Here is a 17,470-nt window from a genome sequence, read left to right on the forward strand (position 1 = left end):
GAATAAACTACATTTTAAAAAAAAGTTACTTTAAATTGTAATAATACAATGAATGCAGATATGATTTTAAATCAAATAAATGTAGCCTATACATATACATACATGAAATACTAAAGGAGTTAAAAGTTAAAAAATCTAAAATACAGAAATGATAGTAAATTTAACATTTCAACACTGTAAAAAAAAAAAAATCTACATATTTAATGCTTAAAGTAAAAAAAGACATTGCAAGACTTTAACCCAAATTAAAGAAAGTAGTCCGGTCTGAATGTTAATAGCACAAGTTAATGGTTACTGGTGTGTGTAAACTCTTAACCAGAGCGTCTGAGGGCCATCAATGCTATAACAGTCGGTGTCATTTATTGCTTGGTTGCACGTGTGTTGATGTAGCCGTTTTGACTTCACATGTATAATGAGAGGGCAGTGAACCGGCACAAACATCGACACCTACAGTCCCGGGACCCAGCGTCCGACACCGAGGACCAAAGCTCAGCGCATCTCTTCGCACCAAAGCGAGTCATGAATTATTGATGTGCTCAAGATATATAACAGCGGGCACATAAAGAACAGCGGGACAAAGACCTCATCTTCAGAAAGCACTGTGAGGTTGAGAACGTATCCGTGATTTCATTCACTTCAGTGCGTGTGCTCTCTTTTTAACGGCTTTCTCCGCGACCCCATTTAGACTCGTATGGATTATTATTTTAGATGGGCAAATATGATTGGGCGGAAGAGGAGGTCAAGGTCAGATCTGTGCACAAACACACACACAAACTGGAAGTCACGTGACCCACAGGGATATGATTACTCCATTTCCTTTTAATAGTCAAAATTACAAAATGATAACATGATCTACATCATCTACAAAATAATAACATAATATCCATGATCATGGTAAGCATCAACATTTTTGTTTTGCTCTGTTTATAGACATGCATACTGCTGAGAAATATAAAAATATAAATATAAATACATCCCGTTATCTTACTTTCCTTTTTTACTGGTTCGTCGTTGACTATAATTTAAAATAGTTGTAGTGTTTGACAAATTAAATGCGGTCGAGTACAATAAGGCATTGAGATGCATTGCCAGAGCTGTACAGAGATTAGAGGTATTATTTCAGCTTAATGCTAAATTAAAAAGAAGAACCTAAATATGATCTGAAGCTTATGATAACAACTACGTTTCTAGACAGGAAGAACAAATCTCATATTCAAATTAACCTCATGAATAACCAGATATACCAGTATACAGTACCAACACTAAACTGATCAAACAAATCACTCCAGTACAAAACCAAGAACCAAGACGAGCCTTTTTTTTTCCTCCATTGTTTTTAAACCTTGAGCTTTGTGTGAAGTTCAGTTTTACTTGAGCGCACATGATTAAGCCCTTCTTTAAAACACACCATTCACACGTTCATAACAGAAAAAAACAAGAAAAAAACAACAATCTTCTACAAAAGAGCCGTGACAACAGCTGCGCTCCTTTCCTCCGACGGCCCGCTGCTCGGAAAAATAACATGTGAAGGAAAGCAGCAAAACACTTCTTCCTATTATCGTCCCTCTCTTTGAATTTCCTAGTTCAGCACCTCATCATGTTACACAGGGAAAGTCAGGCAGAGGAGTCCTAGTTTCAATAGTTCATGTTCTCCTACGAATGGACACCACAGTACAGTCGTGACCAAATGATTAGCCTCCATCCCGTCTCGCACAACATCAAAAATTAAAACGTCTAAAGTTAACCATTTGTAGGTCAATCCTGTAAAAGAAGCTAGCAACTGAAAGTTCAGGTACGCAGATGTTTTCAGGTCATTTCTGAGCATGTTTCCTTCAAACACATCCAAACAGGTTCGATGTCCTGTATGCTTTAATGAGCATTATGGATGATCAGTGATGAATTCAGTCACACAGACTCAAACAGTAACAGAGTTCAATTATTTGGCCAGTTTACAGACGTGACTAAATGTATGAATCTCCAGTTCATGTTCCAAAATAATAATAATGATAATAATAAAGGACCACTATTATTATTTTGCCGTTGTGACATCATTAACATTTTAGTAATACAATTTTTTTTGTAAAAAAAAAAAAAAAAATTTGAATCAGCGTAAATTAAAGATTTGATTTATTTGAAAGAAATGTATACTTTTATTCAGCAAGGATGCATTAAATTGACCAAAAAGTGACAGTTAAGACATTTATGTTACAAAAGATTACGATTTAAAATATATACTGTTCTTTTGAACTTTCTGTTTGAATCCTAAAAAATAAAAAAAAAGTGTTTTCAACACTCGTTTTTAAAGCAGTAAAGCATATTAAATGATTTGTGAAGGATCGTGACACTGAAGACTGGAGTAATGATGATAAATTCAGCTTTGAGCACAAGAATAAATTACATTCTGAAATATATTCAAATAGGAAACAGATCATTCAAATGTTAATAATATTTCACAATATTACTGTTTTTACTGTATTTTTGATTAAATAAATGCAGCCTTGGTGAACAGAAAAGACTCTTAGTAGTGTAGAAATACTTTACAAATGTAATGAGACATCATTGTTGTGTTTTGTTTTGAAATGATGGTAATAGAACCTGTTATTTGTAAAATGGTAAAGAGAACTGGCTGAACTATTTTCACGCAAATAATGTCACAATGACAAAAGTCTCTTAAATGGTCTTTTTCTTTTTCTTGATTTTTGAGTGAAATATAACCTGCCATCTGCCACATAGTGTGTGTGTGCGTGTGTGTGTAATTGCCTTTGCCGAACATTACTACTTTCCTCTTTCATCTCATGCAACCTCTCATTTTCACTTTTCAGCTCTTGCTTCTGCTTTTTTGTCTTTCGTCAGAGTCACCAGAACCATTATGACTTGTGAATGGATCTTGAGGCCAGTTTATGGCGATAGACGTCTGGTGAACACATAGGAAATCATATTACAGGCAGAAGAAATACAGTAGCAATACACAAATCACAGTATCATCAGAGTCCTGCAGCGATGAAAACAGAGAAGTTGAGGGAAGAGAAGACGACAGCGAAAGAGAAACCAGGCCGTTTTTTCCTAATATTGATCGTTCACCCAACATCTGCTCACCCATATGACTTCCTTTTCCCGTAGAACATAAAAGAAAGAAATTTAGCAGAATGTCTGAGCTGCTCTCTTCCATGCAATGAAAATCAACAGCCTCCAAAGCTTCAAAAAGGACAAGAAAAGCTCCATTTTGTGACAGACAGTCATACGAAATCTGAATAAAAGTGAGTAAATGGGCGAACTTCTGCTTTAAAGTAAAATACTGCCCTCTAAGTCTCTTTTCCCACCTTTATGCCCTGATCCTTCTTGTTAAGCCAAGATAGCATAGGAAGACTAAATAGTCATCCTACCCTCTCAGCAAGACAAGAAAATGTACGTATTCATCTGGTTTTGAGAGGGATAAGTGTAAAGCGACTGTGTCTTAACATATGCAGCGTTGAGAGGTGTTCTTTCGAAATGTATCATGCTACAGTAGTTATTGTATGTGAGTGCATGTCATAAAACATGAGAGACTCCCACTCCGAATGCCTTTTTTCACAGTTTCTCCTTGGCTTCTTGTGGATCTTTAGTGTAATAAACTGTATAAATGAGTCATACATGTGTGTAGTAGCTACTTTTCTAGCTGTGTGTTGTATGTGTGAGTACTAGCGTGTGTGCGCTACAGGCCTGCTCTGCTAGCTTTGAGGTTGCGGGATGATGCTGGAGCAGTCGGTCACCAGCAGATCCACCACCGTGTTCCCGCTCACGAACATGGGGGCCGAGACCATGTTGCACAGGGTAACCGTGCTGCCCGGCACCGCCTCACTGGTAGTGGTGGTGGTGGTGGTGATGGGGCTGGGGTCGCTCACAGGGGGGTTGTGGGTACCCATGTGGCCTTGCAGCTGTGTGGGAGTCTTGCAGTGCACACCGCAGAGCTGACAGACAAGGACTCCTCCAGAGCCGGTGGTGCCGAAGCCTCCTCCGCTCTCCTTCCACTCCTGACCGTGGTGCTTCTGAGCGTGAACCCGCAGGTACGTCAGCGTGGTGAAACCTGACGGGGCAAACGTTTGGAAGGTGAAGCACTGCTGCTGTATTTCATTAACTGAGGATTGTGATTACCTCATAATAACCCATTAATGATGATTACAACAGACAAGATGATTATGTCATTTTTTGTTTATGCAATTAGTAAGATTTGTTGAAATACAATGTTATGGCAAAGTGAACATGAAATAAACACCTCACTCACAACAGAGAGACAGACAGACAAGAGACAGATGATAGATAGATAGATAGATAGATAGATAGATAGATAGATAGATAGATAGATAGATAGATAGATAGACAGACAGACAGACAGACAGACAGACAGACAGACAGGTGAAAGAAACAGATAATAGATGGACAAAAGAGATAGATGAAAGAGACAGGTGATGGACAAGAAAAGATGAAAGATACAGACAGAAGACAGACAGATGAAAGTGACAGACGATAGAAAGACAAACAGGCAATACAGACGATAGATAGACAGATGAAAGAGACAGACAGATCAAATAGACAGACGACAGACAGACAGATGATATAAAGACAGACAGACAATAGAGACAGACAGACAGATGAAAGAGACAGATGATAGATAGACAGACAGACAGAAGATAGATAGACAGACATTCGATAGAGACAGACAGACAAAAGAGACAGGCGATAGAAAGACAGACAGACGATAGATAGACAGATGAAAGAGACAGACAGGCGATAGATAGATCGACAGACAGACAGACAGACAAAAGAGACTGAGAGGTGATAGATAGATAGATAGATAGATAGATAGATAGATAGATAGATAGATAGATAGATAGATAGATAGATAGATAGATAGATAGATAGATAGATAGATAGATAGATGAAAGAGACAGACAGATGATAGACAGACAGACAGACAGATGAGAGACAGACCATAGATAGACAGACAGACAGACGATAGAAAGACAGACGATAGATAGATAGACACACAGGCAGACAGATGAAAGAGACTGACAGGCGATAGATAGATAGATAGATAGATAGATAGATAGATAGATAGATAGATAGATAGATAGATAGATAGATAGATAGATAGATAGATAGATAGATAGATAGATAGATAGATAGATAGATAGAACACTCACTGCGGTTGCAGAGGTGGCAGGAGTGATGCTGTGATTGGTTGTGCACCCTCATGTGATCCGTGATGTAAGCAGCAGACAGCAGTTTGCCACAGATGTGACAGGGAACCTTCTCTTCATGTCTGATCATGTGAGCGCGCAGTCTGTCCCGTGTGGCAAAGCTCGATTCACACGTCTGTGCCATTCATATTTCATTTAGAAAAAGATATTCACACAAATAAGCAAAACATCATACCAAATTGTTTGTACATTTCAACACATATATAAATAGAATTAATTTAACATTGAGCTCATATAAGTGAAAACAATGAGTATGCCAAAGCTAGATAAGCAACCTTATCAACCTTATCTACCTTATCAACCTTATCTTATCTGTAACCTTGGGCTCAGTGGTGCATTAAAATCAGTGTAAGTTTTAAAACAGCAACAGAGCACAAAACAAACTTCCATACCGGACATTTGAAGGGTCTTTCTGAAGAATGGACCTGTCTGACATGACTGTTGAGATGATCAGGCCTGTGAGAGTGGGAGAGAAACATTTCATTCACAGTCAAATGTTTGTGTAGAAGCTAAAAGCTCTAAGTATTATCTGATGGTGTTTTCAGATCAGTGGGTCGTTTGCTTATCTCTGAAACCAGGATTAAAACTGTTAAAACGCTCCAATTTCTTGGTTCGGTTCACTTTCACAAGGCAACATTTTGAAGACATGTGCGAGTAAACTATCCTCTCACCGGTCAGAGTGACCCTGACAAACTTTTTAGTGTCCTGAACTTCCAATCTTACGAAGCGAATCTCAATACTTGACAGTATTATTTTTAGCTTTTGCGTGGCACTGTTCCACGGAACGATTAAAGTCCGTCTCTTTGAGACTCTCACTACACACCTTGCAAACGTAAGGATTTTCATGTGCTTTCTGAAATATGTTCGTCAGACCACATTTCAATAAGACATTTCAATTTGTATAATATTAAGTAAAAAAATAATTTTGAGAGGCATTAGAAAGACAAACACTGATGCTTTTCACGTAACGTCGGAATTACCCATCATGCATTGGGATATAGCCTGGTTCATTGGTCATTTCGATGGGATTGCTTTCTCACCACAAGTAAACCTCTACAGAGTTCATTATCGAGCAGGCCGAGACCACCTCAGACAGTTGTTTTGCTGCGGATCCAAGCCTGACTGCTGTGTTTATATATGCCTAAATTAATCGAACTTAAGAGGGAAAACTCACCAAGTGCCGAAACAGACGCCCTAAACGCATTATAGACGATAATTGAGATGTCCTACCGTGAGAAAGCTTTAGCACAGTGCGGGCACACGTAGGGCTTCTCCACGCCTCCCTGGTGGGATCTGACGTGATGGCTCATGCGGTCCTTCCGCTTGAAGCGCTGCTGGCAGATCGGGCAGGAAAATGGCTTCTCGTCCGAGTGGGAGAGCCTGTGTCTGTTCAGGTGGTACACATCCCTGAAGGCTTTCCCACAGGTCTCACATGCGTGATTTTTACGCACAGGGTTGGGGTTCTGGTTTACTGGCCTCTGAAAGGGGAGAAGAGAAATGAGAAGATCATTCAACTGTCTGAAGTAAACTGCACGATATATCGAAATCAAATGAAGCAGGCTGTGATTGAGTCACATAAATATATGTGCCAGAGTTGAAGCACGTAATTTAAACATGTTTAAGCGTCTCAGAATGGCTCGGTTCATTCACTGTGATGAGTGATATACACAGTGCAGCGCTTCACTCTGAAACTGGTAGCTGGCAACCCGTCAAAATAAAAGTTCAATGGATTACTATTTGAAAATGTAAAAATTAAGATGCAAATATTGGTAGCGTAATTTTACAGTAAAACAAAAATTACTTTTAATACTTTTTTATTTTACAGTATGATAGTGTTATTACAATGCATTTCTTTGTTTAATATTTTTATTTAATAATAATCACAATAAATTATTATTTTATAGTAATACGAAATTAGGAATGTGGCCAATAAAACTTGTGTAAAGATGTTTTTCAAAAAAAAAATTCAACACAATTTTCACAAAAAAGACGAAAATCTTGGAACTGTAATTTTACAGTAAAATAAGATTACTTTCAATACTTATATTTTTATTTTACAGTAATGTTATTACAGTATATTTCTTTATTGTGATTATTATTTAATACAAATTATTTTTTTTAAATGCATACAGAATTGGGAATGTGGCCTATGAAAACCGCAAAAAAATAAAAAAAAATTAAGACAATTTGTACAGTAATTTTAACGTAAAATTTGTTTTAATAGTTACATTTCTATTTTAAATGAAAAAGTGTTATAACTATACAATTCTTTGTTTAATATTTTTATTTAGTAGTTTTCAAAATCACCCCACTTCTTTTCAAAAATACAGCAGATATTTAAATCATCTGGTGAAAAAATCCAGAATTTTTATATGGCAGAAAAACAAAACATCAGGGTTTTTTTTTGTGCAATATATTGCAGCCCTAGTCTGAATAATGTCCTAAAATAACAGTCTGTAGCCTGGTTTATACTTCAACGAGTGCAAGGGTGCGTGCACAAAGGGTGATGTCATCGCACACCCCGCGGGCTCTGCTTTGCATGGCCCATGCACCTCTCAATCTCTGGAAATGTGCTTGAATCCCACTGGACAAATTTGAAGGAAGGCTGGCTCTGATGTGCTACTGAGGCAGAGAGTAACTACAGGAAAATAATTATGATTTTATGAAGAAGTATTTGTGTTTTTAATTAAAAGTACTCCTCCACTAACTTTTGCATGTCCAAACAATACACTGAAGCTTGAGGATTTTTATTCAATAATCAAGTGGCTTGTCTAGCTATTATTTATTTTATAGAACTATTTAAAAAGTGCCAAATGCTTAAGGCCCGTTCACACCAAGGACGATAACTATAACGATAATAATAAAGATGTAGTTCTAAAGATTGTTCTAAATGTAAAATACTAAAGTCCACACCACGAATCAAATGATTACGGCAAAGAGGAAAGATATCATTGGAATCCCTTTTAGAAGACTTGCAGTTTTTTTTTAAAGTATCTTCTTAAACAAAACATATTTGTATATTAAATTGGTCGCAACAGTACAGGCCTTGTTTCACAGACAGGGTTAAGATTAAGCCAGGATTAGGCCATAGTTCATTTAGGACATTTAAGTAGCTTTTATAAAAATGCCTTTGAGAAAACCTCTTGAGACAATACAACGGCACTGACTTATTGTAAGATACGCCAGTGCAAGATGCTTTCAGACAGCTCAAACATGAGGCCCTTTCACACTGGGAAGTTTTAGTAACTTTAGTTATAGGAACTAGCCACCGGAGTGGCTCCAAGAGAACTAAAAGTTTCTTTTCCTGTTTGCATTCACACTGTCAGTAGAAACTAGTGTTGCACGATATACCAGTACTAGAAAAGTATCGAGATACCCTGCTATTACAAACGGTACGATATGGACTTTTATTAGTTCCGGTACTTTAAGGAGGACAACGCTAATATGAGCTGTATTTCTTAATGTGCGTGAATGTGTGACAGCAGTTGCATGACAGAGAAAGCAACAGAAATATGCGTGCATGAGAAGAAAAAGCGCGCCGCTGGATGTGCTCGCGATGCCGGACTCTGACCTGAAGCGCGCGCACAACTGTCAGACAAGTAACACGTGATCGCCATTCAGTTCTTTCGCGGATTATTATTTGGGTTTGAATGGTCAAACATATGTAAAAATGCACGGTCTGACGAGTATTCAGGTAAACACAGTCGGATATGTCTTTAGTGAGTGTATACAGCTGAGGTAATTAGATCAGTGCAGGTCTTAAGCCAGACCTAATATTCTGTGATTAATGTTACGCAAACAATGAAAAATAGAAAACCACCACATGCTTGGCTAAATAACTAAAATATATGTATTAATCAGTGTAGAGTTAAATTATAGATTAAAAAGACTAAGTAAGCAGTTTTATATTTGATTAATTAATTTCTTTCTTGACTTGCTGTTAAATAGACCTAATGAAGCTGAAAAATAAAGCACTGTTTTTGTCATATTGTTTGTAATTTGCATGTTTTGCTTATTTTTAAAAACAGATACAATTAAAAATCTATATTATAATTATAAGATTACATTTAAAAAAATATTAAATTACTCGTATCATAAAATAAGATTTTGGTGATCCCAACCTGTTGAGAAGTGAAAGGTTAATGAATGATAACATGATTGATAATGATGATCTCTGTAAGGATGTTCACACTGGTATGTAGTTATTATATCAATAAGAGGAGGGAATGGGGAAAAAATTTTGCCCAATTTTTTGTTCTTTTTTTGCCCAAAAGAACATGCTGGCCAAGTGAATTTTTAATAAAAAAATAAAACAATGAATAATAAGTTCTGTTGTCATATTATTCATATTACAAGTTTTTTTTTTTTTTTTTTGACCATGGTATCGATTTAGTATCGGTATCGAGGTATTTTAGTCTGGTATCATATCGAAGTCAAAAATTTGGTATCGTACTACAACACTAGTAGAAACTCTGTCGTAAACCAAGCTTGTTGTTGTGACTTTTATTTTGACGATGCTGAGAAAGCCAGGGCCTGAGCACGCATTCTCCATCTTCATTTGTTTACTATCTGTTTAACAGTCATGTTTAATGTTATTAGAACTGTTATACAAAGAAAGTAGACAGTATATAAAAAAATGTTCTAGTGTTTCCCATGTGGTTGATGCCCAATGTCGCTGGCTGAGTAGAAATACATAATCATGTTTCGATTGGTCATTGTGTCAAGCGGGGCCGAGATCCGTGAGTGAACAGCGTGAGGCCATTGGAGTAAGTGATAATGAGCGTCACCTGCGCGCCACAGTCCCCTCAAAGTCGAGTTAGATTTTCTCCTTAGCATAAAGGTTGAAAGGTCCATCTATCAATGTTTTCAGTGTTTTTAAAGTTAGTTCATGGAGTAAAAATACAGGCTATAATCTGTGAGTGAACACTGTACTGGGTTAGACCCTACTCTGAAGTAGGAGATCATTTAGTTCCCCCATAAGGAGTTCCTAGAAGTGACTAAACAAACACTAAAAAGTGGGTTTTTCTGCTATCAGTTCTAGGAACTATGAAAAGGTTCCTCCAGTGCTAAAGCCCCTATGCTTTTGAGTCTAACCCTTGTCTGTGAAACCAGGTGTATGTGATTTAATGTATGCCGCATGAACGCAGTCTCTGATAATACACACACACATACACACACAAATGGACGCCCACCTGTATAGGCTCCCCTGTCGCCATGACAACAGCAGCCGGAGGAGGGAGGGCAGTCACAGTGGAAGCCACGCTCACCATCGTAACATCATTTCCATCTTGAGTGGCCAGGACTTGTGTGTGTGGAGGGGGCAGCACAGCATTGGGGGGCAGCGTTTGGGTTTGCTGTTGGGGTATAGAGAGGTGAAGGAGAGAGAGGGGCACTGTGTGTCGTTCTGCACTCTCTTTGGCCACAGCCTCTTGGCTCTGGGATCCCCCCTTCATGCGGATACCAGTGTGGACGGACTGATGACGCCGCAGGTTGTAGCTGTTCTTGAACTGCTTGCTGCAAATCGAGCAGATATGAGCCGCACGGGCTGTCCTGGACACTGGCTTCACTGATGGGATGGAAAGTCAAAACTAAGAGTTACTAATCAGTAATAAGAGAGTTAAGGTGCTGTTACATCAGGTAATTAAGATCCATTGTCTATTGTCAATAGTGTAGCGAAGCACAAAAGTCACTTTCAAACCAAACCGCTCTGTTGTTCACTGATCAACTTGAACACATTGACAAATCAATGTGGAAATATTTCACCCTCATGAGAAATTCCTGACCGCACAGATCCTTACTGAAATAACTGGATTCCGCCTGTGAAATATTCGATGTACAATAGTAAATGTGACCGCAGGTTTACAGTCACTTATTGACCTACGACTTTAGGGCAGAAAAGGCCCATTATCTACTGTCAATAGCATAGCGTATGACAAACGACGAACTTGCGTGACCAACTTGAACTAGGGGGAAATCTTTCCCAGGTGGATTGGCTGCCTATTTAAATGACTGGATTATGATTGCAAAAATTGTGTCACTTATAAACCAAGTGGCGTTCTGTCGGTTTTGCATGACCAAGTTGAAGCAGTTGCGAATTTTGCATGGGGAAATCTTTCACCCTCATGCCAAATTCTCGACTGAGGGGATTCCTACTGAAATGACTGGATTTTGTGTGACCACACCTTTACAAATACACTTTTTGACCTACGACTTTTAAAGAATTCTGTCTAAATTTTGTGGGCAAAAAGGTCCAGCGATGTAGCGATGATTGAAGCACAGCTCACATGAAAATTAGCTTTCTATTGGTCAACGTTGTAAATTTGCATGGCCAACTTGACCCCGTTGCAAAATCTGCATGGGTGAAGCTTTCAAGTGCGGATGTGTAGAAATTAAACGAGTAGATTTCGCCTGCAAAAATTCGCTGAACAACATTATATGTGACCACACCTTTACAAGGAAATTTTTTGAGCTACGACTTTCTACTAATTTTTCAGTCGTTCCTGATTTTAAACATCAATCTTTACCGATTTCAATCAGTTTTCTCCTGCGTCCATGACCGTGTTCCCATTCCTACACTTAGAACCTAAATATGTCAAAACGAAGATCAATCATAAAGGCTTCGCTGACCTCCGGCTGAAGAAAACATGACTATATTCCAGACAGCCGTTCTACTGCACCGCTCTATGTGATCACAGAGGTACACTGAGCAACCACAGAAAACCTCCAACCCCTCCCAGCCAGCTTCCTCGCTCCTCTCCAAACCTCCCTCCCCTTCCCCTTCTCCATCCATCCCTCCCTCCCTCTCACCCACCAGGTACAGGGTCCTCATTGAGAGCAGCAGTGTCCACTGTCGATGGAGGCGGAGCTATGTGCTCGTTGGGCGGGGTTTGAGGAGAGGTCGTGTGGACCGGCAGAAGTTCTGATTGGAGGGTCCCCTCCACTTGGGACTGGGAAGGTGTGGTCTGGGAAAGAACAATCACAAAGTACTAAGTTTGAATTTAAACTTCAGTGTAGGTATAACTAAAGTGAACCTGCTTGCAATTTTAATGCAGTAATGTAGATGTAACAACTTTGTAATAACATGAATTTCACATCAATTTATTTACACACACACACACACACATTGCTTATTAAATCTCACCTGGAAGAGAAAATTGCTCCACGCGGCATCCATTTTGTTCCACAGCGATGAATATTATAATCAACAACACAATCATGAAGATTAATAGCGCACGAATGGCATCCTTTAGATCGTCTTTAGTTTGCAATTTGTGTTTAAATGTGTACTATCCCCCCATTCACACATTTAATTAACAGCCTAGATTAGCACACAATAATGCACACCATTTAGTGTTTAATTTGCTTCTATCCAACTTTAACCCGAGACATTACAACAACGTGCTATTTATTCATTTGCACGACTTAAAAACCGAAACCATTAAATGTTATTTCGACACTCTTACAACATGCATTATAAAACAGCATTTGAGGCATTTAGACGTTAAAATAACGGTTATACGTAGTGCGCTTGACGCCTTTTAAATAGTCAAACTTAAAGGTTGCTATGGATAAATCAGTGTTTTTTTCCTCGATCCCCCCGACAGGCCAATCGGGTGTTTGTCGAAGCCTCGCTGTAGGATTCAAGCCGTGACCCGGAGGAATAACACTCGAGCCCGGCCGCAGCCCGCCGCTCCACCTCGGCGCTTCAATTCACAGGATGTCATCTTTCTTTTTTTATCGCGCTCTCTCTCCCTCCCTCCCCTGTCTCTTTCTTCCTTTTCTTTTTTAATTCCTCTTTCTTCTACCCCCTCCTCTCCTTTTCCTCTCTCCGCTATGTCCCAGTTGTTCTTAAAGGGATGGATGGCTCTCTCCCCCTCCTATTTCCGTCGCTTTCCTCTTTCCTCTCAGAAAATGAGCCGACAGAAATACAGCATCGCGCCGTTGACGTCACATGACTACAGTCTGTTGACCGAGACAAAATGACCTCTACAAATGACGCTGCACCAAGCGTTCATTTATATCAAATATTTTGTAAAGATGTGATATGAGGAATTGTTTGCAGTTATTTAAGTGTTGGTTAAAGACACAGTTTGGTTTTTATAACCTTACGAAGTGTATATTAACAGCTGGTAATTACTTGCAGAATTTCATATTCACAGAAAATACATTTTTAGCATCTGCACTATATATTTTTCGGTTCATGTACACAAAAAATATTTTGTAAAGATGTTATCTGAATATTTGCTTTTAGTTTTGTTGGTGAAACCCAAACATAACGAGCGTATTAATGTTAATAGCCAATTTGTTATTAATTCTACATGCAAAATGTATATTAGCATGCATTAATTGTAGCCTATTTGAAAACCAAAGCAAGCCTATATAAATAGAGTATATTTTTAAAAAACTTCTAATTTAAAAAATGCTTGATGTGTCTGTTTTTATATCAACTTTATACTTGAAGATAGGCTTCATTTTTATTATTTCATTTATATTTATGAGACTGTACTACTTTGTGTCCGTCTCTTCTAAATTAATGGATGAATTAATGAAGAGAGAAACTAAAAACGCATCAAGTGAAGCTCGAGCGCGTCTTAAAGGGCACGTCAATGACGCATAGAGGATTTTTCACGGATTTGTTATTGATGCTAGTCAGACATCATGTCGGATATAGGCTAGTGACGCTTAGATGCTTGTACATTTAAAACCTCATAGGACTTTAGGAATGATTCCATGTGTCTATACATGTGTAAAGAACAAAGTCAAAACGAGACAAATCCACGTTAATATCAATTTATTGTCATTTCAATTTTCGCATTTTTCTTCCACGTGTTTTCTTCAGTCAAGCCAGAAAGGGCTCGTTTTCAATAATTAAAGTTTCAAGAAATGTCCTCTCAGAAAAACCTCCACTTTGACCCAACGACCTGTTTCACAGTCAACACACACATACACAGATGATAGACAGATAGAGTCTATCTCTACAATTCACTCCAGACTAACTAGGAGAGCCTCCTTTACCATCATACATGGATCCAGATTAGTAGTTTGACTTGCCCGTGGACTTGCTTTTGCAATATTAGCTCTAACATTCAACATTATAATGGGATCACTGTCCTAAGATCATGAAGTTAACATCACACCATATCTCACAAACAAGTCAGTCCATTCAATGGTACAATCTCATTGGCCCTCCAAACACTATATCTGACATCCTCGATACATTAGAAGTTCTGCATGCACTGTTTTACTTTAAACCAAGCATAAAGTAGTAGGTTATACAGAGAGAGATATCAGAGCTGGTGTTTCTCGCTTGACTTTGGAGTTCATCAAGTTCCACTTGTGTTGTTCTTGGATATCTCTGAACGCGTCTGTGAAAACACAGCCTTGGCGTTGCACAGCTGAGATCCTGTTGAATGCTCTCTTCATTGTCAAACACACTTTGCAGTATCCCACACGTCTTCCATCATATGATGACTTACTCTGCCCGTCTCTGGAGAGTTTCAATAAATGCACCCTACCTCTCAACGTTCAAAATAACACACAACGATTCAGTTCTTTCCAAAAGATCAGTGATTGTAACTCGTTGTAATTAAATCAAGTCTGTTTTTATTGTCTAGGATTCGATTTAAAGGATGCTTGCTTAAGTGAATAAGCCAGATCTTCCTTTAATTCTTTTTTTTGGTGTGTTTGTGTACAAAAGTGGCAATATTACCAGACCGCATCCCATTCAGCCAATGCATACACTCAAAATGACTATTAACAATTATTAATACTTGTGTATTAATAACCACGACGCACACTAGACCCAATGAAGCATGTGTTCTTGCTTCTAAAAATTACAACCAGATGTTTTGAGAAATTTGAAAAATGTTGTCATGATGACAATGTATAGTCATAATTACTATAGAAAACTGTGGACACAATGCTTCACAACTTTAGATACTATATATTTATATATATATTTATATATACACAATAAAAGATCCAATTGGTGGGAGAATTACTCTAAAAGTCTATGGCTGTGTCCGAAATCGCATACCGTCCAAGTAGTAGTAATGACTTCACAAAAAATTATGCATAATATAAAAACTGTATTGTATAGTATGAAGGCTATCCGGAAGTACTGTTCACCATCATTCTTAAATCCTCTCCCATGGCCTTATGGGATAGTAAAGCGTCCATTGTATGTGCACTCTCGGCGGGAGTTGTACCGTTTTATGAATACTATGAATTCGGACATACTACTATGGTCACATTCAGTTTAACACCTAATAAATATATTAGGGATGTATGCGATTTCGAATGCATCCAATGATTTCGTAAAGGCAGGTGCGGTCACATTTACCGTTGCAAGGCGAAATTTCACAGGTGAAAATAATCATTTTAATAGGAATCTGCGTAAGAGTAAGACGACAACGTTTCACACGTCATGCTGACAACTGAAAGCTGCTTGGTTTTTAAAGTGACTTCTGTGTGAGTAGTGCCAAAGACCAAAGCCAAAGAACCTTTTCATCCGTGAAATTTCCCTGAAGCTTCGCTTATGTGACTGCTCCTTTGCATCTCAAATGTGACTGGATAACATATGAATACAAATGTATTTACTAGATTAATCTCATGCATTGGAGCAATTAACTCCCATAGATGTAATTATTCATAAAGTCTGACTGACATAGAACTTTATAAACATTCTGTGTTCATACTGTAGTGTGTGCATGTACGAAATCTCTCCATCACACTAAAGAAGTCGCGCAGCGTCCCTTTAAGACGTCTTAAAGGCAGTGGTGATGTTCCAAGCCAGTTTCCCTTTTTTTTTTTTTTTACAAAAAAACAACAACAGGGAAAACAAAATCAATTAGACAAGTAGAATGTGCTCTCACTTGTATTGTAATGGCTTGGAGATATTCAACAAAGACTCGGTTCCCTTAAGAGTAGGAGAGGTGGGATCCGTTGGAGATGTGCGAGGTGACCGAGGTACTTCGGCTGAGGACTCCGTCTCCACCGCCTGACCCTCCTGGGCCACCAGATGCGGTTCTGCGCAGGGGCTGCGGGCTGTTTCTCAATGCCATCAGGCTGGGACCCCGCACCACCAGCCCCCCTCCTCCACCTCCTCCGTAGCCTCCCTGAGAGGACGTCGACTGGGCGGAGGAGGACGACAGCGTGATAGAAGGTGGTGCGGGAGGAGGAGGAGGGAGGAGAGCGAGGGACTGGGAGGAGGAGCGGGAGGGAAGGTGGTGGGAGAAGACGTGGGGGTGTGCGAGGTCCCCCCTGCTCCCTCCGCCCCACTCCTTCTCTTTCTCCCGCTCCCTCTCTCTATCCCTCTCTCTCTCCCTGTACAGCTGTGGCGTGCTCTGGTGATGGTAGTGTTGGGGAAGGTGGTGTCGGTTGTGATGGGAGGACGAGGAGGATGACGATGATGATGACGAGGACCGGGAGGAGTGGTGCAATGGCCCGTCTCGCGCTAAACCCAAGGCGTGGGAGGTGGACGAGGAGGAAGAGGATTCGGCCCGGCTGGGACCCCTGCGGGAGTGGGGATGCGGCGCCCCGCCGTGACTCCAGTGGCCGGACGGACGGGGGGTCTGGCTGGACGGGTAACCCTGCTTGGGATGAGCCTCGGAGGGGATGCCAGTCAAAGCCAGGCTACTGAATCCCAGCCGGAGGCTCTCAGAGTCGAAGGCCTCGATCTCGGACGCCTGACGCTCCAGGAGGGAACGGATGCGCTCCGAACGCTCGTTCTGCAGGGATAGCATCTCCTCCTCGATCTGGAGAAAGACATCCATAGATGTCAAAACTGCACTTTCAAGAGAGTAACTGGTGGGTCATGACCAGGGGCTGGGCAAACTTGGACGTGAAGGGCCACTGTCCTGCAGAGTTTAGCTCAAACCCTGATAAAACACTCTCATCTGCCAGTAGCCTTCTAATAATCCTGAAGACCTTGATTAACATGTACAGTTGGGCTGCACAATATATCAATCATTTATATAGCGCTTTTACAATCAAGATTGTGTGAAATCAGCTTCACAAACAGGACAGTATTGCAACAATATTAGATTTGGCTGTACACTGTTTTCTTCAGAACGACTGATGTTATCAGCTTATTCTAATTTATCATATAGCGACAATGTTGGCAGATCTGTGTTATAGTTTATAGAATTAACTAAAACCGAATTCATACATTTTATTTGTATAATTAGTTTAATAACTTTGATCATAATTTTAGAGTCCCCAACTGAGCAAGC

The 17,470-nt window shown here is 39.5% G+C and overlaps 2 protein-coding genes across 5 annotated transcripts in view; both read right to left on the minus strand.

The window, feature by feature from the left end:
• Window positions 1–799: 799 nt before the first annotated feature.
• Window positions 800–13,090, minus strand: mazb (MYC-associated zinc finger protein b (purine-binding transcription factor)). Its single transcript, XM_067429206.1, has 7 exons — window positions 12,379–13,090; window positions 12,049–12,199; window positions 10,430–10,803; window positions 6,468–6,715; window positions 5,630–5,693; window positions 5,181–5,352; window positions 800–4,063 (listed from the first exon to the last, which is right to left on the minus strand). The coding sequence occupies exons 1-7, from the start codon at window positions 12,409–12,411 to the stop codon at window positions 3,708–3,710; spliced, it is 1,398 nt and encodes a 465-aa protein (XP_067285307.1). The 5' UTR covers window positions 12,412–13,090; the 3' UTR covers window positions 800–3,707.
• A 921-nt stretch (window positions 13,091–14,011) lies between these two features.
• taok2b (TAO kinase 2b) overlaps window positions 14,012–17,470 on the minus strand; it is a 30,382-nt gene continuing 26,923 nt past the window's right edge. For all 4 annotated transcript variants that reach the window (XM_067429198.1, XM_067429197.1, XM_067429196.1 and 1 more), the window contains one exon: window positions 14,012–16,993. In XM_067429198.1, the coding sequence (XP_067285299.1) occupies window positions 16,157–16,993 (837 nt within the window). In that variant the 3' untranslated portion in view covers window positions 14,012–16,156. The remainder of the gene's footprint in view (window positions 16,994–17,470) is intronic.

Source organism: Pseudorasbora parva, chromosome 21 (genome assembly GCF_024679245.1).
Source record: "Pseudorasbora parva isolate DD20220531a chromosome 21, ASM2467924v1, whole genome shotgun sequence".
NCBI lineage: Eukaryota > Metazoa > Chordata > Actinopteri > Cypriniformes > Gobionidae > Pseudorasbora > Pseudorasbora parva.

Coding starts and splice junctions, on each gene's coding strand:
- mazb (XM_067429206.1), bottom strand. CDS start 12,411: ATGGATGCCGCGTGGAGCAATTTTCTCTTCCAG. Junction 12,200..12,378: donor GGAGCAATTTTCTCTTCCAG/GTGAGATTTAAT, acceptor GTTCTTTCCCAG/ACCACACCTTCCCAGTCCCA. Junction 5,694..6,467: donor TGTGCTAAAGCTTTCTCACG/GTAGGACATCTC, acceptor CCACTCTCACAG/GCCTGATCATCTCAACAGTC.